Source organism: Rhinoderma darwinii, chromosome 6 (assembly GCF_050947455.1).
Source record: "Rhinoderma darwinii isolate aRhiDar2 chromosome 6, aRhiDar2.hap1, whole genome shotgun sequence".
Taxonomy (NCBI): Eukaryota; Metazoa; Chordata; class Amphibia; order Anura; family Rhinodermatidae; genus Rhinoderma; species Rhinoderma darwinii.
The window spans coordinates 132661615-132680653 of NC_134692.1; the positions used below are offsets into that span (position 1 = coordinate 132661615).

General features: G+C 42.6%; 1 protein-coding gene and 1 long non-coding RNA gene across 9 annotated transcripts in view; one reads left to right on the forward strand and one right to left on the reverse strand.

Annotated features, from left to right (window-relative positions):
- LOC142655820 (uncharacterized) overlaps window positions 1-19039 on the forward strand; it is a 326804-nt gene that overhangs the window by 53399 nt on the left and 254366 nt on the right. The gene's annotated exons all lie outside the window — the stretch shown is intronic.
- TBC1D24 (TBC1 domain family member 24) overlaps window positions 1-19039 on the reverse strand; it is a 28405-nt gene that overhangs the window by 7228 nt on the left and 2138 nt on the right. For 3 of the 4 annotated variants that reach the window (XM_075830413.1, XM_075830412.1, XM_075830415.1), the window contains exons 2-4: window positions 5085-6110; window positions 3611-3628; window positions 472-630 (exon numbers count right to left, since the gene is read on the reverse strand). In XM_075830413.1, coding sequence (XP_075686528.1) covers window positions 472-630; window positions 3611-3628; window positions 5085-6049 — 1142 coding nt within the window. In that variant the 5' untranslated portion in view covers window positions 6050-6110. The remainder of the gene's footprint in view (window positions 1-471; window positions 631-3610; window positions 3629-5084; window positions 6111-19039) is intronic. The other variant, XM_075830414.1, reaches the window with a different exon arrangement.

Below are 19039 nucleotides of genomic sequence, written 5' to 3' on the forward strand. Positions count from 1 at the left end.
GCTAACACAATCTGTGCAACCCCCCTTTTTGAACAAACGATCAATGTTTGAAAAAAATAAAAAAAAAAGTTTCAAGGAATGCATGATACTATAAGCAATTCATGGGCGATATAGCGGATGGAAGAAGTGCACTCTTTCTACAACAACAAATGCCTCCCATTCTCATTTCATCAATGCAACGTGCGAAAGGAATGGGGGTAGGTAAAGAAACATGAAAAAAGCCAAAGTACGGATCTACAAGCAAGTGTGACATTTTTGGTATTTGCAAGAAGCCCTCCTTTGGTGAGCAGGTGGATGTTCTGTGTACCACATATTAAAGCTTGAGACCTATTTGTTAAAGGTATTTGGATATTGTATTTACCACCTCAATGTCCTATAGTTACCTCTGCATTATCCTATCTCATTTGTACATCTTCCATCCATGACCTACAGCATTATAGATGGGAGAAAGGTCTCAAACAGACGACTGACCTGCTCAGACTGTTGCCATGTTCCTGATTGGTATAAAGCAGTAGTGGTTGGCAGAGGGCGAATCTCTCTGGGATCCAGGACCATATATCTCTCATTTCTTTTACACTCACAATGTCAGACTTGAAATTTTCTGCGTGGACAGCCAGGTGGACATTCTGTCTGTCAGAAACATGGAGTGGAAAAGTTTATTAGGCAGAAGAAAACAAATCAAGACTCAATAACGGAATAGTCGCAAGGCACAGAAGATGGAGCTACTCCACCGAGCCATATTGCCTGTATAATGCAGCCAAAGCATGGCACTAACTAGCAAACCAGCGCTCCAGGGGTGTCACTACTTCCTAGTGACTCAATAAGACAGACCTAGAAGAAAAACACGTGCAACATGGTCAGAAAATATGTATATCCAAGCCTGGCCCTACTGCCAAAAACTAAGGAATGACCACCCTCATTATGGATGGTATGCACACACAGTGGATGGTTACATTAACAGTTATTTCAAGAAAATATATGCAACTACATCTGTTGTTGCAGCTGTATAACATTCAAATGAATGGGGCTGAGTTGCAATACCAGACAAAGCCTATGGACAGAAGTGGCGCTGTTTATGCAACCACTTAAAATACTGGTTAAACTAGCACACACGACTAATAATTTTGTGCTGACCCTGGGAGCCTATATAACATTTTTGGTGTTCAATTTCCTTGCATTGAAATAATCCCTTACAAGGCAAGTTTAGCTGCTGCAGATATTAGCCAGCATATCTTAACCCCTTACATGCAACAGGTTAGTAGAAGCCTGGCAGGAATGGACGAGAGTGTAGAGTCACTCATTACAGTTATGTATGGGATCAGCCATGCAATATGGAACAATAAGCTGGGATTGGGTGTCATGCAGAGGTCTACATTTCTCAGTCAACCTCTGCGCCGAACAAAGGATTGGCCCTTGTGAATGGACACACTTATAAAAATTGCATTAAATATTCATTCTGTGAGGTTGGCCGGGATACGGGGCAGCACTGTATAAAGGATCATCCCTAATGTTTAGATTTAGACACCGGTAGCAAGTAATTTACTCTGCCGTGTAATCCTAGTGCAGCTTCTATACAAGGGAATTTCACTAAAATGAAACAACTTTGCAAATTGTCTTGTTTATAAAAAAAAAAAAAAACTAAAAAAAAACCCCTTATTTTGTGTTCCTTCGTGTCTTCATTGTAAAACTGAAACAATGTACGTTAAGAGGTAGAGAAGGGGATGGTAGGGAGTATGCCTGCAAGATCAGACTACAGTGGTTTTGTTTGCAGTCTGTTACCATGGAGACATAGGTCTGCATAGCAGCTGTAGACACAAAATGGTAGAACATTTTTAGTTAACAGCATTTGCAAAGCGGCTTCATTATTTCGTTTAGGTGCATCGTGACAAATCTAGCAAAAGGTGGACATGGTCTTTTAAATAAGGTGTAACCTGCAGGGAAATTTTTTATTTTTGCTGCCAATGCTTCAAAAGAGATGAAGAATTACAAAGCATTGAAACTCAATGGGTGGTGGGTAATGAATGGGCAAATCATCCCAGAGTGAGATCTGCTCCTTGCAGTGGTTCCTCGTTGTAGCTAATAAAGAGAGGGGGGGATGGATCTTAAAGGGGTATTTTGGTTACAAGTTACCCCCTATCCGTAGGGTAAGGGGTAACTTGCTGATCGGTCGGTGTCCCAACGGCTTGGATAGGGGGTAACTTGTAACCGAAATACCCATTTAAGGAGGTAGAAACCCCTCTTATGTCTTTATGCCATAAAGGGGTATATACATAGAGCAAGTCCTCTTTAAAGCAATCTTTTAAAGATAAACTCCTTTAAAAAAGTCTTGAGGCAGCTAGAGAGGCCATCATGAGCCTCAATTACATTTGTAATAAAGAATTCCCACAGGAATTGACATGACTGCTCCATGTCATAAATCATGGCTGTAGGAAATTCCATAATTTTCTGGGGAAACCACTTGTTACTCCGGCTCCAGCCAAAGCACGACATTCTTATGCAATATTGAAGATCCGAAGGCTGATATTTCTATTGTGTAAACTGAATCAATACTAGTGCTGCTTCAATATGGGGCACGACCTGCCCATCCCACTGCACTGACAGCAACACAGTGCTAAGCTAAGCCTACAGGGCAAGTAGAGATAAAATTATAAGGGTATGTGCACACGAGAACTGTCTTTTACGTCTGAAAAGACACTGTTTTCAGGAGAAAACAGCTGCGTCGTTTCAGACGTAAAAGCTCCTCCTCGTATTATGCGAGGCGTCTTTGACGCTCATAATCTTGAGCTGCTCTTCTTTGACTTCAATGAAGAACGGCTCAAATTACGTTGCAAAGAAGTGTCCTGCACTTCTTTGCCGAGGCAGTCATTTTACGCGTCGTCGTTTGACAGCTGTCAAACGACGACGCGTAAATTACAGGTCGTCGGTACAGTACGCCGGCAAACACATTCAAATGAATGGGCAGATGTTTGCCGACGTATTGTAGCCCAATTTTCAGGCGTAAAGCGAGGCATAATACGCCTCGTTTACGCCCGAAAATAGGTCGTGTGAACCCAGCCTAACATGTGCCGTCACTGTGACCATTGTGGCTCAAGTATCTGCAGCTGAAGCCTAAAAATATGATGCAAAGGATTACCCCTTGTACTCGCAGCTTACACTTCCGGTTTAATGTTGCAATGAAGAAAAAAAGCCTGAAAACTAAAGTAGTGTTAGGCCTAGTTCACAGAGTTTTTTGGTACTGTTTTTGACGCTGAAATGGCGCCAAAAACAGCAGAAATCTCCCATAGATTTCAATCAGAGGCGGAGGAGTTTCTTTTTCCCCGCGAGCATAAAAAAAAAGAAGCTTGCGGGGAAAAAGAGCCATGCCCTTTCTTCAGGCGTTTCCGCCTGGGAGATCAATGGGAGGCAGAGAAAGTTTTTTGCCTGCGGCGCTCCATGGCCGAAAAACACAGCCAAAAACTCCATGTCAACAGGGCCTTCGTGTTGAAAGTTTTGTTGCGGTCCATGGCTTGGAGAAGTTAGGCAGGCAGTAAAGTCACTGAACGTTACAGGAGAGTAAGCAAAAAGTCAGCTCCAGGGTAAGAATAGAAAGCGAGACAGCAAGGTCACTTACCGGACAGGAGACTTTACTCTAGAAATTAGACAGCAGAAGGAGAGAAATAGAAAACAGAGAAGAGAAAAAAAAAAATAAAGATTTCAATGAAACATTTCACATTAAAACTACTAACAGAGTTCATTGGAATTTCCTTTTGTAAAGAAAATTGTCTTAGGACTCTTTCAGACGAGCGAATTTTAAATCTTTACACCATCCGTAATACAGAGCTAGTCACATGGGCGTATAAAATATGAACATAAAAAAACGCAGCATGCACTACAGTCATCCATACTGTGGATGGAAAACACCCATAGAAACAATGGTGAGTGATTCAAATATGGATGCATCTAATATATGGGATTTGTATTCTATCGGTATATCATCAGTATTGCACCCGTTTTTCAAAAGATAGTCTTATATAAATTAAATTATCTTCCTAGAAGACAGCGCATCAGTATTACGGATCTGAAATTCTGACGACATACGGATGCTAAATCATCCACAATACGTCCACATTACAAATACGCTCATAAGAGACCTTCGCCTGAAAGTGTCATCACTATCAGAGGTCTAATACATGGCTACAAACCAAAACAGCTGTCTAATATTCTGGAGTCTGCACCTTATAATAATCTTTTCCCAAATACCAAGGTTAGCATTGGAGCAGGTGGTGATATTTCTGTTTAAAGCCACTACCATTACCTCTTAAAAGGAGAAGTAAAACACTGTATATAGTTTATATGCAGCCCTGTGTCTCTATGGTTACAGACTACAAACAAATCTGTGTGTAGTCTGACTTTACAGTCATATTTCCTTCCCAAACCTATGAGATACACAGGTCTGCATTGGAGCTGCAGGCAACGGTAAACTTTTAATCATGACGATTTGCATAGTTGCTTCATATTTTATTGTAGATGAATTGGAGAAATAATAAAAAAAAAAAACACATTACAAAAAAGGTGGATATACTTTTTAAAGAGGTTTTCTTAAACATGTTTGATTGTGGGTGGGGGGGGGGGGGTCGGACCCCCAGGATCTCTGCCAGTCAGCAGAATAAAGCGGCTGCAGTGCTCCCTTCACAGTTTGCACAGACGCTCGTCCATAGGGGTGACCGCGCCTAGTACTACAGCACAGTCTTATTCAAGTACCAGGCACAGCCATAGTTGTTTTTAAGGGACTGTGCCTGTGTAGACAATGAAGGGGGATGTAACACCCCTTCATTCGGCTGAATGGCAGGGGTCCTGGAGAGGACGGATCTGACTAGGATGACCCATCCATAGGGTAGGCCATCCAAGTTTCAATCCTGGGAAACTTCTAAAGATTTTAAAAAAGGTATTAAATGTGTCCGCTGACAACTCCAAAGCCAATTACTGTAGTTCCACTTGAAACATCTCAGTTGCTCCTGCAAATTCAGCACCTAAACCCTTTGGTATTCTTTTCCTAACCTGTAAGGAAAATATTAGCAGCTGGGAAGATTACTTTAGGCACTTACCTTTTCTGTTTTACGGTGATCCCTTTTTGCTGCAGAGCTTTTTCATTTGCCATTTGAAGAAGCTGAATCTCCTTACGGGAGAAGAGACGGATAGCAAAGGCCTTCTCCAAGAGTTTTTCAGGAGACACAGACTTGACGACGTCCCTCACAAATTCTTGGAGGTCTCCTTTTACATTGTTTGACTCCATTGGTTGGCCACCTCTTACCTTGTGAAAGAACTTGAGAAGAGCTAGGGCTACTCTAAATAGCACTTTATAGCCCTCCACCAGAAACACGTCAAACACACGAGCAACATAGGTGAAGGGTAGGTCTCCAAAAAGCCACCTCTGCCAGTCAGAATAAACCTCTAGAACATCCTCAGATACGGCTACCATGAGCTTATGAGGTCCCTGGCAATATTTGCCGGCAAGATCCCCGAATGTCATGCAAGAGGACTCAAAAGCCAAGAAAGTTTGATCAATAAGTCGCCTGTTTGGGTCATTACAAGCCAGTATTCTGGAAACACTTTCAAAGCATTCTGCCTCATCCTGGCTATAGTGGAGGAGAAGGGCCACAATAGATGGAAGGACGGGGCAGAAGGAGATGTCTGGGAACTGATTTGAGATGCACAAGAGTATTTTTCTCACAGAACCAATACCTTCAGAGTTTAGACAGTAGCTGGGAACCTGTCTATCATCAACAAACTCCGGCAGAGGTAGGGTACTTGCGTTCCGCTTGCCCACTATTTTGCCTACAATGTCACGATACACACTAGCATCGGGTGTTACTGTGCGACATGGGATTTCCTTTATCAGTTTTTGATAGACCTTAGCCCGTAATGAATGACTTTTTGCCCAATTACCCTGACGGGATAGTTGTTTTAGCTCCTGGAAGTCTGTGCAGTTCAAGGCCTTGGGGCTGTGTTCCGATCCCCCTGTCTCCATTTTATCCCAGTCCACAAAACGGCCATATTCGGTGTCGTCCATGGCTGATCGTTGGGAGAAAAAGGTATCTTTCAGGAGTAATATTTTCAGTTCATAGTGTACTCTGAAAAACACAAAAAAAAAACAACAACTTCAAGAGCCAAAAATATCAGTGTCTTTATTATAAATAATATCTTCACATATATCACTACCCAGAAGTTAACTAGTAAAACGCCAGCATGTCCACCTTTGAGCTGTCTCCTATGTAAAAATAAATCGCTAATACAGATCAATTAATTTCAGGCTTTAGAGCTGAAATCTCCAAGTATTCGTTGCTAGCTTATTGACTGCAATGCTTACTCTGGCGAGTTGCATTCTAGGAAATTGAGTGATTTATACCAGGTATTGTACATTGAGAGAAAAAACCCAAAAACTGATCCAGCGCTTGTGCGTAAATCAAAGGAATCAGAGTTCCAATTTTATTGAAAATAGAGTTAAAACTATCAATTCAAAGTGCTGAAGGGTGCCAATATGGACACTGCACATGTCTGAAACGCGTAGGTGAAATATAATTGCGATACACCCTTCAGCACTTTGAATTTATAGTTTTAACTCGATTTTCAATAAAATTGGAACTCCGATTCCTTTTATTTACGCACAAGCGTTGGATCAGAGTCTCTTTTTTTGCTCTACTATTGACCGCTGGCCGTGCGGAGATCCGAGCGCTATCTGGATAAAGTCTACAAATGGTGAGCTGGAGGATCCCCCCCCCCCTCTTTTCCCATATGGTCTTTTTTATTGTACATTAATGTAGTACAAACTTTCCCACTGCTTTATAGAAGCTTTGCTAAGCAGTTAGGGGTGTGGGACAACAAGCCTATTGACGGTTTCCAATAACAACCAGCAGAATTGCGAATGACGTTCTGGTAATACAGACTAACTCAGAATCCGTACAGGATAAGTAAAGTTATTACACTTTACGTAGATTATATCTACACAGCTATAAAATGATGGTCAAAAGGTGGACATATTTCCATGAAAATCTCAAGTTTTAAAGGGAACCTGTCACCAGCATTTCACCTATTAAACCAGCAATACCTGGTGGAAGTGGGTGAAAAGTCATTTTTATATAACGAATAATTATCTTCGGCTTTGTACCTTTCACATAGTTAGTACGGTTGAAAAAAGACATCTCCATCAAGTTCAACCAAGGGAAGGAAAAAAAAATTCCACATAGGAGCGAATATTTTTTGTTCTAGGAAATTATCTAAGCCTTTTTTAAAGCCATCTCCTGTCCCTGCTGTGACGGCTCCTGCGCTCGGCTATTCCATAGATTCACAGTTCTCACAGTAAGGAAGACTTGTCGCCTCTGCAGATTGAACCTTTTTTTTTTCCCCAGACGGAGGGAGTGCCCCCTTGTTTTTTGAGGGGTTTTACATTGAACAGGATTTCACCATATTTTTTGTATGTGGCATTAATATATTTATATAAAGTTAATCATGTCCCCCCTTAGTCATCTTTTTTCAAGGCTAAATAAGTTCAGTTTTTTAGTGTTCTTGTACCATATGCTAATGAGCATAAAAGGGTCAGATCTTCAGTCGAAGAGAGTCATATCTTGATTCCTCAAACCTTTCTGAGTTTACACCGCCTCCTTACTTTTGAACAGCAGCTCTTGCCTCCCCCCAGCACACACGAAACTCAGCGCTTGTGCATCGATGTCTTGTTCTGGTGCGTGCGCACAACGGAACACCATAGCGGCGCATGCACAGTAACTAGATTTGAGGCCCGGACGAAGCGGGGAAGGGTGTCGGACCATACATTACGAGCGCATGGGCGATATCTCATACAAGATTTCGGCATTCAGGGTGGGCCAGTTTTTGGCGGTGGGTGGGCCTAAGAAGAGGAACGAACAAGACTTTTTTTTACCAAAAAAGGCGCGAAATGTTTGCAGACTGTGATTTACAATTGGAGGAGTTTAGGAGAGGGGATAACGGCAATGAACCTTTAACAGGAGCGGCCAGAGAGGGGTGAGAAGAGTTCAATAGGTCAAGTGCTGGTGACCGGTTCCCTTTAAAAGAAAACATAGTTCAAGAAAACGTTCCTACTTTTTAATAAAAGTATTTTTTTTTTTAGGAAACCTCCAGCTGTAAAACCGCAAATTAACCTAGCCATCCCATATAGACCCGGCTTTATATATCTGGGTCCCCATCCTGCCTATTTAGGAGCAGGAGCAATTCATACAACAGAAGAGAACAGCTGCGGGGAATTGAAATTCACTCCAATTGGTCTGGCCTGTATTCTGCTGACTGCATTGAGAGAGCAACGATGGGGAATTTGATTTACCTGCCGCTGCTATCAGCCATTACCCAAATACGCCTTGTCAAGATTTTTGCTTGCATGTGTTTCCTAAGTGATTCAGGAAATAGAAGCATTATCAGCTTTTCCATAAAATGGCTTCAAGGTGTCCAATGTTAAAATGCAGCTACTCACAATGGAGGTCTATACTCAGTGTTTACACTCATGGTTCAGTAGATGTTTCTATATAACCCATACTCGTGTTTATAGAGAGCAGTGCAGGAGAGGTAGCAGAGCCCAGTAAACCTGCATGGCTCAGATAACATAAGCGCTGACCCAGATAATTTGATACCAGGGCGAATTCATTAAACATGGATGTTCAAAATAAATGGAATGCCAAAACAGCAGGCAGGGAAATGTCACCACTGTTCGGTTATTCCCGGCTAGACTGGCCGGTCCCCGGTGACTCCACCTAAAACACAATCTATTACTTTATCCTGGATTCTATGGTGCCCTAAGTTTGAGTGGGGGGGGGGGGGGTGCTTGAAGTGGTGAAGTGGCTAGGTGTTTCTCGCGTACGACATAACACCTCCAAAGATCATAAAATAGAAACTCCAAAATATCACATATACACAAGAGAACAAGGAGTCCTGTACGATTTAGTTTAGCTGATCTGTTCTGCTGGGAGAGAGGCTCTGAGAAGAATCAGTCTCCGTCCCTCTCTGGCAGCTGACGATTTAGTCCCTTCTCACTTATCCACCTTAGGCCCCATTCACACGAGCGTGAATCACGTCCGTGTGCTGCGCGTTGAAACAACGTATGTTCTATATTGGTGCGTTATCACGCACCTATGCGCCCATTGAAGTCAATGGGTGCGTGAAAACCACGAACCACACGTATGCACATGCGTGTTCGGTCCGTGATTTACGCATCAATTCAGTTGAAATGAAAAAGGGGGAGGTGCTGAGTGAGTGAATAACGCATGCCATTCGCAAAGCGCACCGATGCATAACGCCACACACGGAAAACCAAGAAAAACGTAACTGTGTGAACACAAGGCCATGAAAAACTTAAACCGGGATCCTAAACAATCAAAACACATTTTACAAAGACCACGGCTGAAAAACAGCAAAAAAACAGGTATGGATATTTCTTTTTAATGTAGAAGATTTAAATTGTAAAAGTTTAAATTGTAACCAGAGTTTGCCTTTCAACACAGATTAAAAATGGGTTTTCCACTTCAAGGTCCCCGCAGGTAGACGGATCACAGGTTGACTTGCTACATATGCATAGTTTTAGAATGTTACATACTTTTATAAAAACCAAGTTACTCTTCGACCTTGTTTACACAGTGCAGATATTGCACGTATCTTTTTTTTATTTTTATTTTTTATTTTTTTAAGCCAAAGCCAAGAACAGAAACTAAACAGAATAAATATAAAGGAAGACCTTAAAGGGTCTCCTCTCCTGGATCCAAATCTCTATTGTGGCAACCACGGTGCCTATCCAGCCGTGCACTAGACAACACAGCTCCATGACAGAATCACTGCACAATTCAATAAAGTCCTGTAATGAGATTAAACACTGTTCGATTTTCCCTAGAATAGCTGCCGGCTCCTCCGTGCACCACACACTTGTACGCGCTGCCAGCACAGGCATCCGGAGCCTGACCACTTTATTACATACGGCGCTATGGACACATATCATGCAAAATGACAAGGACTGACATTTCTAAATTTTAGATTTATATTTACAAAAAAACTAATAAAATAAATTTAAAAAAAAAGTCTGATGATTTTTGCAGCAGCGATAACCATATAACAATAGTCTGTGTCATCACCATTCGATGTAATCTATTGTTTCCAGCTATTAGCAATTTCAGGCTGTGGAGAGGCAGACGGTAGGACTATCAACACAAAGTCCAGAAAAATCTCTGCCCCTGTGATCACTACTTTCTCATATCTCCAGTACAGAACTTCCAGAAATCTACACATTAACAATGTGTGAATGACAGAATCACTGCACCATTCAATAAAGTCCTGAAATGAGTGTGAACATTGTTCCATTCTACTTAGAAAATCTGCTAGCTACAGTCTAACCACTTTAGGCCGGGATCCCACGTAGCGTAAATGTTACAGAATTTCCGCAACGCAAGTGTGTGTGGAAGTTCCGCAGCATTTACAGTAGCAGCAAAGGTGGATGAGATTCAGAAAATCTCATGTCCACGTTGCAGAAGAAAAATCACAGCGTAAACATGAATAAATTGACCTGCGGTGCGAAATTCTGCAGCATGTCAATTTATGCTGAATTTTAGTTGATTTTCCGTTGCCGGTTGTCTCTATTGAATTCAATGGAGATGCAAATTCCGCAACAGAAAGCCATGTGTAGCGACTTTTGCGGCGTATTCGCAACGATTATGCCACAAAAATCGTAACTATGGGAAAAAATATTAATTATATATAATCTCATACCCAGACCGCCCCCCTCCTTCCTGCAGTCCAGCCTCCTACAGTGACGTTTCATCCCATGTGACTGCTGCAGCCAATCACAGACTGCAGCGTCACATGGCCTGGAACGTCACTGTAGGAGGCCAGACTACGCGCAGAGAAGACCGAGGGGGCAAGTATGAACGGCTTTTTTCCGCAGCGGAAATTCCGGGTGGAATGTACTGCGGGTTCCAGGTCGGACACGCTGCTTGATTTTTGCGCAGCATATCAGACCCATAGGAACCCGGCCTTAGGCCCTTTTACACGGGCATGTAGCATTAATTATTATCTTTGTCACATGGAAATGTGCTATGGGGATGACGGGACCGCATGGGGATGACGGGACCGCATGGGGGAACGTATGGAGATGATGGAAACTTATGGGGATGGGCGCTTGTCCCCATACATAACCAAGCATTAAAAGGAGCAAACGAGCGCCATTCAACCAGCTGTCTCGTTGATCGGCGCTCATTTACATGGCCCATATAAGACCCTTAGTGTTCTTTTAAATAAGGGTGTTTATGTAATGCCCATGAAGGGTTAAGATGGTGGGCAAGCAGGGCACCCACCATATAACCTAGGATGATGAATGCCGCTTCCAGTCACTCTGAAAAGGCTTGGCTAGTAGTTCTTTTGGATGTGTGGCTTTGTGCCCGCTGTTTTAACTCACTATGGGCATCTTTCAGTAGTAGAACATACATTTTTTTGTATACTTCCTTTAAATAATTAGGCCTCTACAGACAACATTCGCAAAAAGACAACTTGCGACATTTTCCACAACACTTGGTGCTATGGGACGCGTGTGTGCGTATAATTTTGCTGAAAGGCAAAACCCCCTTTACTAGTAATTAAACCCGGCTTCTCAGAGAATAAAGTCATTCGCTTTGTTCCAATGGGTAACCTGGGTACGTGAATAAAATGGAAATGCCAGGCTTCTAAGACTACAGCCAGCAGACTGATGCGATCTATGCAGAGCAGACAGCACCCAAGGGACCCACAGTTTAGGCGAAAGGATCGCCTTACCAGGTGTCGCAACAGAAGCGTGGGCAATTACAAACAAAAAGTAATACTTCTCTCACCGCTTATGTCAGCTGGGCCGGGAGGAGAAGCAGTTCATGTAAAGTTCAGCTGAGGCAGACAAAACATTACTATGGAAAGAGATTTAAGTTGATTCATTGGCAGAAAACAAGCAACTAGGTTATAAAAGGGGTTGCCCACGATTAGAATAAAAAGGGTCCCCGCAGTAACAGCGCCACATTTGTAATGGGCCGAGGATGGTATTGCAGTTTATCCTCATTAACTTCAATAGGGATGAGCTGTAATACCAGAGACACAGCCAAAATGGACAAGAGTGGCACAGTTTCCAGAAAAGCATTTCTAATCTTGAATGACCCATATATTTATCATAAACATAAAATTAAGAATGTGGAATAAAATAAGAGGCACCATTTATGCAAGCAGAGCATAGGGTCACCTGTAAATGTTCTGCATATAATCTCCATAGAATGTTGATGAATTCTACAAATGTCTTAAAGGCTATGTACACACCTGTGAAATTGTTTTTAAAAAAAAAAAAAAAAAAAAAACCTATCTGTGTTTGGTGTAACTTTTTAAATACTTTATTAAAAATTGTTTTTACTTTTTGAGATACGGCTGCTTTGTATCCTGTATACAGAGCAGCTGTATCGTGCGCTGAAACCTGTATCCGTCATGTCAGCGGGACTGATGGGTTCAGTGACAGCGGGTAGGATTTACCGGTTATCGATCACATCTAAGTTATGAACTTATGTGATCGGTAACAGCTCGAGACTCGGTCACTGAACCCGTCAGTCCTGCTGACCTGATGGATACAAGTTTCAATGCACGATACAGCTGCTCTGTATACAGGATACAAAACAGCCGTATCTCAAAAAGTAAAACCAATTTTTAATAAAAAGTAATTACAAAGTTGCAAACACTTATACGCTAGCTCATAGCTGGTGCAGATTCGACTCTTGGCGCACAGACGTCCAGAGATGTGCCTAATTTATGAAGAGGCCTGCACCTTTTAATAAAGTAGGCGCACCTTATGCCAGTGATCTGTACGATACACGCAAGCGAGCTAGAGAAAATACATATAGTTTAAAGGCTCACATTTCCCTTTAAGTTAACAGGTTCGGGCAGGCAAAAAACCGAGGGCCGATTACATTACAAATAGCAGAAAAAAAAACAAAAAACACAGTGCGGGCGATCTCAATACAGCAGATGATCTCAGAAGAGATGAGGCAAAGTTACGTAATTGTAAGCGCTGGTACCTTTGCCTCCATGAATGATGCTTTTGTTCACAGGCAGCCGATATGGGCTGTTAACTGCGGGCATACTCCACACTTGCTGGAACATTTAATTTAAAAAAGGGAGGTAGACACTACAAAGCGCGCAGTGTAATTATTCAACATGACAGCCCATCAGCACCGAGGGAAGAAAAATGAGCCATGTAGAGAAAAGAAGAAAAAAAAAAAAAATCATATAAAAATCCCTGCTTTATGGAAAACGAATAAAACATCCAATTACCTGTAGATATGGCCAAGTGTCGGCAGCAGCAGATGGGAACACATACGCGTTTATTTCTCCATATGACGGTTTGATGAAGGCATTATTTTATTTTCAATCATTATTAAATAAATCACATATTACAGCTTGGATTATCGCGGGTGGTCAACATAAATCTACCAAGGACAATACCCACAGCAGATGGTAGTAGTAGAGTGGAATAGGGAGGATAGACAAAACATGCAGCCGTTTCCCACGGCCAACCGATCAGGTCAAAAAGAAAATCCCAAAATGTTGATCAGTCCAAGCAAACACGAGTTGCAGATAACCCTCCTGGGGTGCACGGTTTTACTATACTGAAACACATGCTCAGCGTAAAAACCGACGTAGCGGCCGCAGTGCAGTAGTGATGCGGACCAACACCGATCCAACATGCGGTTTTACTAAAAATCGGCAGTGTTTAAATGATTGTTAATGTCAGTGCGTTTTTTTGCAGGTAAACCGCAGTGGCGGTCACTACTTGTGTCCTTACCCCCAGTAGAGATTATCACGTACCAAGATACCCAATGCTTATGCATTTCATATTATAAGGTTCTTAACCCTTTATAGTGACCAACTATTTGGGCTTCAATGGCCAACCAATTTTTATTTGTCGTATTTCAAAAGCCGTAACGTATTTTTCCATAGACTGAGCCGTGTTATGGCATTTTCAGGATGAGTTGTATTTCTTTAGATTTATTAAACTTTTTTTTTTTGGAGAGAGGGGGGGGGGGTTCTCGTTACAATTACTATTTTTGCACTATAACACTTCAATTAAAAAAAGTTTTATTCTAAGAGCCACAACACTTAAGTTTTTCCGCCGACTTAGCTATGTGAGGACTAATTTTTTTAGGAGGACGTGTCGTTTTTAGTAGTACCATTTTGGCGTACATACAACTGTTGAGCGCTCTTTATGGATGTTTTTTGTAAGGCAAAACGAACAAACCTGCAATTCCGGCATGTTTTTTTTATGGCATTTACTGCGTGGGTTAAACATAATAGTTTTATAGTTTGAGTCGTTACAGACCCAATTTGCTAATTTTTTTACATGGTTTGTCTTTTTTCCACAATAATGCATTTTGTAAGGTGAAAAAGGTGTTTTTTTTAGTATAAACTTTATTGATCTACTTTATTTTTTTTTTTTTAGCCCCACTATAAAACGTCACTATGCGATCACTTATAATATACTGCAATGCTTCTGTATTGCAGTGTATTAGGCCCATCAGGGGTTGATGAAAACAGCAGAACGCTGTACTTGGCTGTCTCGGTCAGCCCCATAGACTTGGAATGGAGTGGCATTGCACTTGCTCGACCACCACTCATCTCAAACTTCTCACCAATTGTGAGAAATGGGGCACTCTGGACCCCCATTCTAGTAATCGATGGGGGTCTCAGGGGTGGGGCAAGTGATTTACTACTGCTCTCTAGTGCGATCACTAAAGCTGGCCATTAACAGAGGTATGTCGCCCGAAACCGCCTATTTCTGCTGATCACGTAATGTGTATGTTGGCGTTCTGACTCTCCCCCAACAGCAGATGTTAGGGGAGAGAAGGGTCGGGAATGTTGAATTTGAACATGCCCAATCCTTTTGTCGGGTATTCGATAAGCTGCTGCCAGGGCATTCTTCCTGAGAACACAAGCACGCTCGGCCGAGTAGGCATATAGGGAATTGGAAGAATAGCTGTCGAAAATGTATGGCCAGCCGACACAATTTAATATCATCCATAAGTAAAGTCGTGATTATTGACATTGTGCTGGATTCAAACTAAGTAGCGCCGTGGGATTCATGGCGGCCATTGGCAGGGAACCAGAGGAGAATTTGAAAGTGTACTACAACGTTATATATCTCTAAGTCCAAACATGGGATTTGTAGTTTTGCCATAGCTGGAGAGCCACAGGTTGGAGATCAATGGCTTAGGCTTCATTCACATCTGCGTCAGGACTGCGTTCATGGGTTCTGTCGCAGCTTTCCGTCAGGGGAAACCATGAATGGAATCCAAACTGAAACCATAGGTTTCCGTTTGCATCACCATTTATTTCAACTGTGACAGATCTGGTGCAAATAGTTACTGTTTGTCACCGTTGTGCAATAGTTCTGTCGTTTTGACGGAATCAATACCGAAGTCGACGGAGGTATTCATTCCATCAAAACGACGGAACCCTTACACAACGGTGACAAACTGAAACCATTTGCAAAAGATCCGTCACCATTGAGATAAACAGTGATGCAAAAGGAAACCCATTGTTACAGTCTGGATTCCGTTCATGGGTTCCCCAGACAGAAAGCTCCGACAGAACCCATGAACGGAGCCCCGACACAGATGTGAACGAAGCCTTAGAGCAAGAGAATGACACAAGTGGGTAATTCAGTGTATTATAAATTATTGGCAGCTCCAAGTGAACGCATTTATAAACATTGTAATATGGTATTTTCAGTGGACAGGAAGATGTACAGTACATGCCCCGATAGCTCTGAAATTTAATTTAACTTCAGTGAGTCATTGTTTAATGAAAGACATGTGGACGGCATTAAGGGAAAAAGCAAGACTAGAAGACACTATAGGCAATGTGCAGAGGTTACTGAAATTCATCTCAGTTCATAAAACCCACATTATGCAGAAAAACTTGTTTACTGCAGATTAATGTCTTGGGTTTATCATTTTAATGAATGCAGAGAGTAATATTCTGCCTTCTGAAGAGACTTGGGACAGTTGTTACCGAGTGTCTGAACTCGACAACCCCTTCAATGTGGTTATTCCAATCAGTTTTTATTTTGCCGATATCCCAGTGACAAGCTCGGCCGTCCTCAAACCCTTATTATGGGTAATTGATCCACAAAATAAAGCATTAGAAAAAAAGTTGTTCTAACTGGAAACCATAGGCTGTATGGTGTATGTATGTCAGAGTGGGGTCCTCCGTTCAGTACCCCCTTCCACAAGCCAGGGTGGTAAGCTCTTGCACACTTCTATTCGAATGATAATCATGTAATACTATATATACCCTGTAGAGGCCACTGTAGGGGAAATGTGTGGCCACCTGCAACTGATCACGTGGTTTGGGCAGCCAAGATCGGGACAATCTGATTGCCTCTCCGGTTTCCTTTTTAAACGCCGTTGTCTAGTTTAGAAAACCCCTGTAAGCAGCACACCGTAAAATCAACTGGCATCTGGCGGCCCTAGAGCAAAGAGTGATGCCAATATGATTTGCTTCTCTGGTGAATACTGGAGGGTCCTGCCATCATCTAAAAAAGTCCAATGAGGGAATTTAATTAAAAATAAATTTTGTGTTAGTTTTTCTGGCAGTTCTGCTGGTGGACCACTCCGGCAATAAGTTTACGTATGCAAAATCCCTCATATGTCCATGTTTGAAATCGGAGGCATATGGAGGTAGGTTTGGTCCCACAGGTGCCGTATTATGGCTCTGTACAACTTGGGGCTTGTACGCCGATGTTACGTGTCCACGTGCATAAACCCTTGAGACATTTATCGAGAACAAAGCAAGATCTTTTAAAAATGTCACCCACAAATTCAAAGTAGTGATAATGTTGCATCACAGTATATGATTATTTAGGTCACTTATATAGTAACGTTATGTTGAGTGATGACTGGAATTGATTGGTGCAAATAATACCAATACTACATTTACACGAGCGTGACGGATTTACGTGCGTAGAAACATGAGTAAATCAGTCCGTGAGCGTTGCGTTTTTGCATCAGTGTGCTTTGCGTGTGGCATGTATTTTTCACGCACTTGCAAGCACTTTTTAAACGTAATTGACGCGTGAAACACGGATGTGTGTCCGGGTGCTTTTCACCCACCCATTGACTTCAATGGGAGTCTAGGCGCGTGAAAATGCACCAATATAGGACATGCAATGAGTTTCACGCAACGGACCCTCACGTGTGAATAGCCCCATTGAAATCAATGGGTCCGTGTGCTGTGCGTTGTTTCCGCACACGGACGAGAATCACGCTAGTCTGAATGAGCCCTAAGGCAAAGCACGATGACAACATGTCTTTGGACAAACCACAAAAAGGAAGACAATGATAAAATAGAGCTACAGCAGATGTTGTGCTTAATCCAATCACGGTCACAAAGCAATATATCCAAGGGATAGCGGCACTAAGGCTGGGTTCACACGACCTATTTTCAGGCGTAAACGAGGCGTATTATGCCTCGTTTTACGCCTGAAAATAGGGCTGCCATACGTCGGCAAACATCTGCCCATTCATTTGAATGGGTTTGCCGACGTACTGTGAAGACGACCTGTAATTTACGCGTCGTCGTTTGACAGCTGTCAAACGACGACGCGTAAATGGACTGCCTCGGCAAAGAAGTGCAGGGCACTTCTTTGCCACGTAATTTGAGCTGTTCTTCATTGAACTCAATGAAGCACAGCTCAAGATTTACGAGCGTCTCAGACGCCTCGCAAAATGCGAGGAGGAGCATTTACGTGTGAAACGAGGCAGCAGTTTTCTCTTGAAAACAGTCTGTCTTTTCACACGTAAATGACAGCTAGCGTGTGCACATACCCTGACAGAAGAGCCAGCGAGAATGGTTCAAAATCGCCACATCTTGTGCACGCTGCAATAAAAGATAAAATAGCACGTTGCATGCACAGACCGTCGATATTGGCACACAGAAACCCTACCAGGCTATATTATGGACTATATGATACCTCTGAAATATGACGACATGTGATGCTCACTGTATAAAATCAGGCATTGGAGGCCTATCAAACATTAAAGGGGTTTTCCCATCTTGGACATTTATGGCATATCCACGGGATATGCCATAAATGTCCAATAGAGATGGGTCCAACCTCTGGGATCCGCATCTATCTTTAAAACTGGTCCCGTGACAACCGTCCTACTTTAAGCCTCATGCACACGGCGATTGCGGGCACGGCCGGCCGCCCTTTCGGCCCGTCCTCCCATACAAAGTATGGGAGCACGGACCGTGAAAAGCAAAAGATAGGAAATGTCCTACCTTTTGTGGTACACATCTACGGCCCGGACACCTTCCCATAAATAAACGGGAAGGCGTCCGTGGACAATAGAAGTGAACTGGTCTGTAATTGCAGACCCTAACTGCGGTTGATTTTTACGGTCGTGTGCATGGGGCCTTATCCTGCACCCACCCCTGTTTGATGAGTTAGTACAGAAAAAGCAGAGCAATGCTATTTCTGTAAATCCCATAGAAATTAATAAAAGTAACGGAAATAGCATAGCTCACCATGCTTCGCCGTGTCCATAACGCCTAATCACTTCTATGGGAGTCACAGAAACAGCGTAGCTCAGTGAACTCTGCGGTTTCCGTACTTACCTTGTTAGACAGAAGCCGGAGAGCAGGTAGGATGGAGGTCAGGGGGCCCCGTACTAGAAATGGGACCCTCATCTATCAGACAATTATAGCATATTCTGTGGATATGCCATAAATGTCCAAGACGGGAAAACCCCTTTTAGGAGGTGTTCACACGCAGCAGATTTGTGGCAGAAGTTTCTGCAACTAAGAATCTATTCCACACATCTGGAGCGTGTCCGTGCTGTGTGTGAACATAGAAGATGGGGAAATCCCCTTTAGGGTAAGAACAGGAACACAATAGTAGGACAATTAACTGTATAGTAAATTCGGCACCATTCTCAACTCTTTGTGGTCATCAATGCGTGACGGCCTCCGCGGTCACATGACATCACGTAGCCCT